Source organism: Nematolebias whitei, chromosome 6 (genome assembly GCF_014905685.2).
Source record: "Nematolebias whitei isolate Nwh7 chromosome 6, NemWhi1, whole genome shotgun sequence".
NCBI lineage: Eukaryota > Metazoa > Chordata > Actinopteri > Cyprinodontiformes > Rivulidae > Nematolebias > Nematolebias whitei.
In genome coordinates, this window is record NC_056503.1 from 10,183,886 (window position 1) to 10,185,024 (window position 1,139).

Genomic DNA, 1,139 nt, shown 5'->3' on the forward strand with positions numbered 1-1,139 from the left:
TGGCCCTCCCCACATGACTCAATGTCACTGAGGAGGGAGGGGATATCGTCCTCATCCGTTTCAGTGTCTCCAACGTCCCTGTCCAGCTCAAAGCACAAACAAAAAGAGAACATGCAAGTTAAAACTTGTTACTCATCAGGAAAACCACAAATAATCTCATGTTAGTATTTTTATCTACACTGACCCTGGTTTTTTTTTTTTTATCTACTCAGACGGGATTATAATATGGCCTGGTTTAAACGGGGCCAGCAACTCTAAAGAGTCTCCCAGTGATTCAATATCTGTCAAGGAACAGCGTTCTTATTGGCTCGCTGCATCAAGTAGAAAGGCTTTTTCTGCACTGGTATCATTTTTCCTTGAGATCAAACTTAGTGTGCCATCCGGTCCCTTATCCACATGATAAGCTATGCTCCCCTTAAGCAAAGGAGGAGTCTAGGCTCTATATATCTGTAATGCCATGTGACATCCAGCCCTTCCGGTTCTTGATCTCATGTCAAATTGTATCGGAGGCCAGCGCTGTTACTGTATCGTTTTCCTGCCTTGAGTTAATACAATTGACAACTGAATTCAGGTTTTCCTTGATTTATTGATAGTGTGGGTTACTACTTCTGAGGGAGGTGCAAACCGGGTGCCTCCGGAGCTGGAGGTGAGGCCTGGGGTCCGGAATAAGACCCACAGGACACACACTGACCAGCAACACTCACGAACATCGGTATGATGCAGACAGCTTCCCGACACTCACTCAATATCTAACGTGTGAATGCTGAGCCAGTAGTCACACCGCTTTGCTGTTCCTGCTCAGGGTTTCTTCTGTATGTCATTTAGACTCTAACTGCTTCAGCATACTTTCAGCTATTTTAACCAGTCACATAAAATAATGTTCTGCTTTTAGTAACTTTTTTTTTATGCTTTTTTTTTTCCAAATTTTACTATGTCTACAGTTTTTACATCATGGAAATGAATGGAGAACTCTTGAAACCCTACTAAGCTCCTTCTACAGGTGTGCAGTGGAGAGCATCCTGTGTTCCAGCATCAACGTGTGGCATGGAGGCTGCACAGCTGCAGAAAGAAAAGCTTTGCAGAGAGTGGTGAAGGCTGCACAGAAGACTGTTGGAGTCAGCCTCCCCACCATCACAGAC

The 1,139-nt window shown here is 44.3% G+C and overlaps 1 protein-coding gene across 1 annotated transcript in view; it reads right to left on the bottom strand.

The window, feature by feature from the left end:
* The window catches only part of msantd4 (Myb/SANT-like DNA-binding domain containing 4 with coiled-coils), a gene marked incomplete at its 5' end in the record, with an annotated part of 9,386 nt that overhangs the window by 1,162 nt on the left and 7,085 nt on the right, over window positions 1-1,139 (bottom strand). Inside the window, one exon of the mRNA XM_037678469.1 lies at window positions 24-86. Within this exon, the coding sequence (XP_037534397.1) occupies window positions 24-86 (63 nt within the window). The remainder of the gene's footprint in view (window positions 1-23; window positions 87-1,139) is intronic.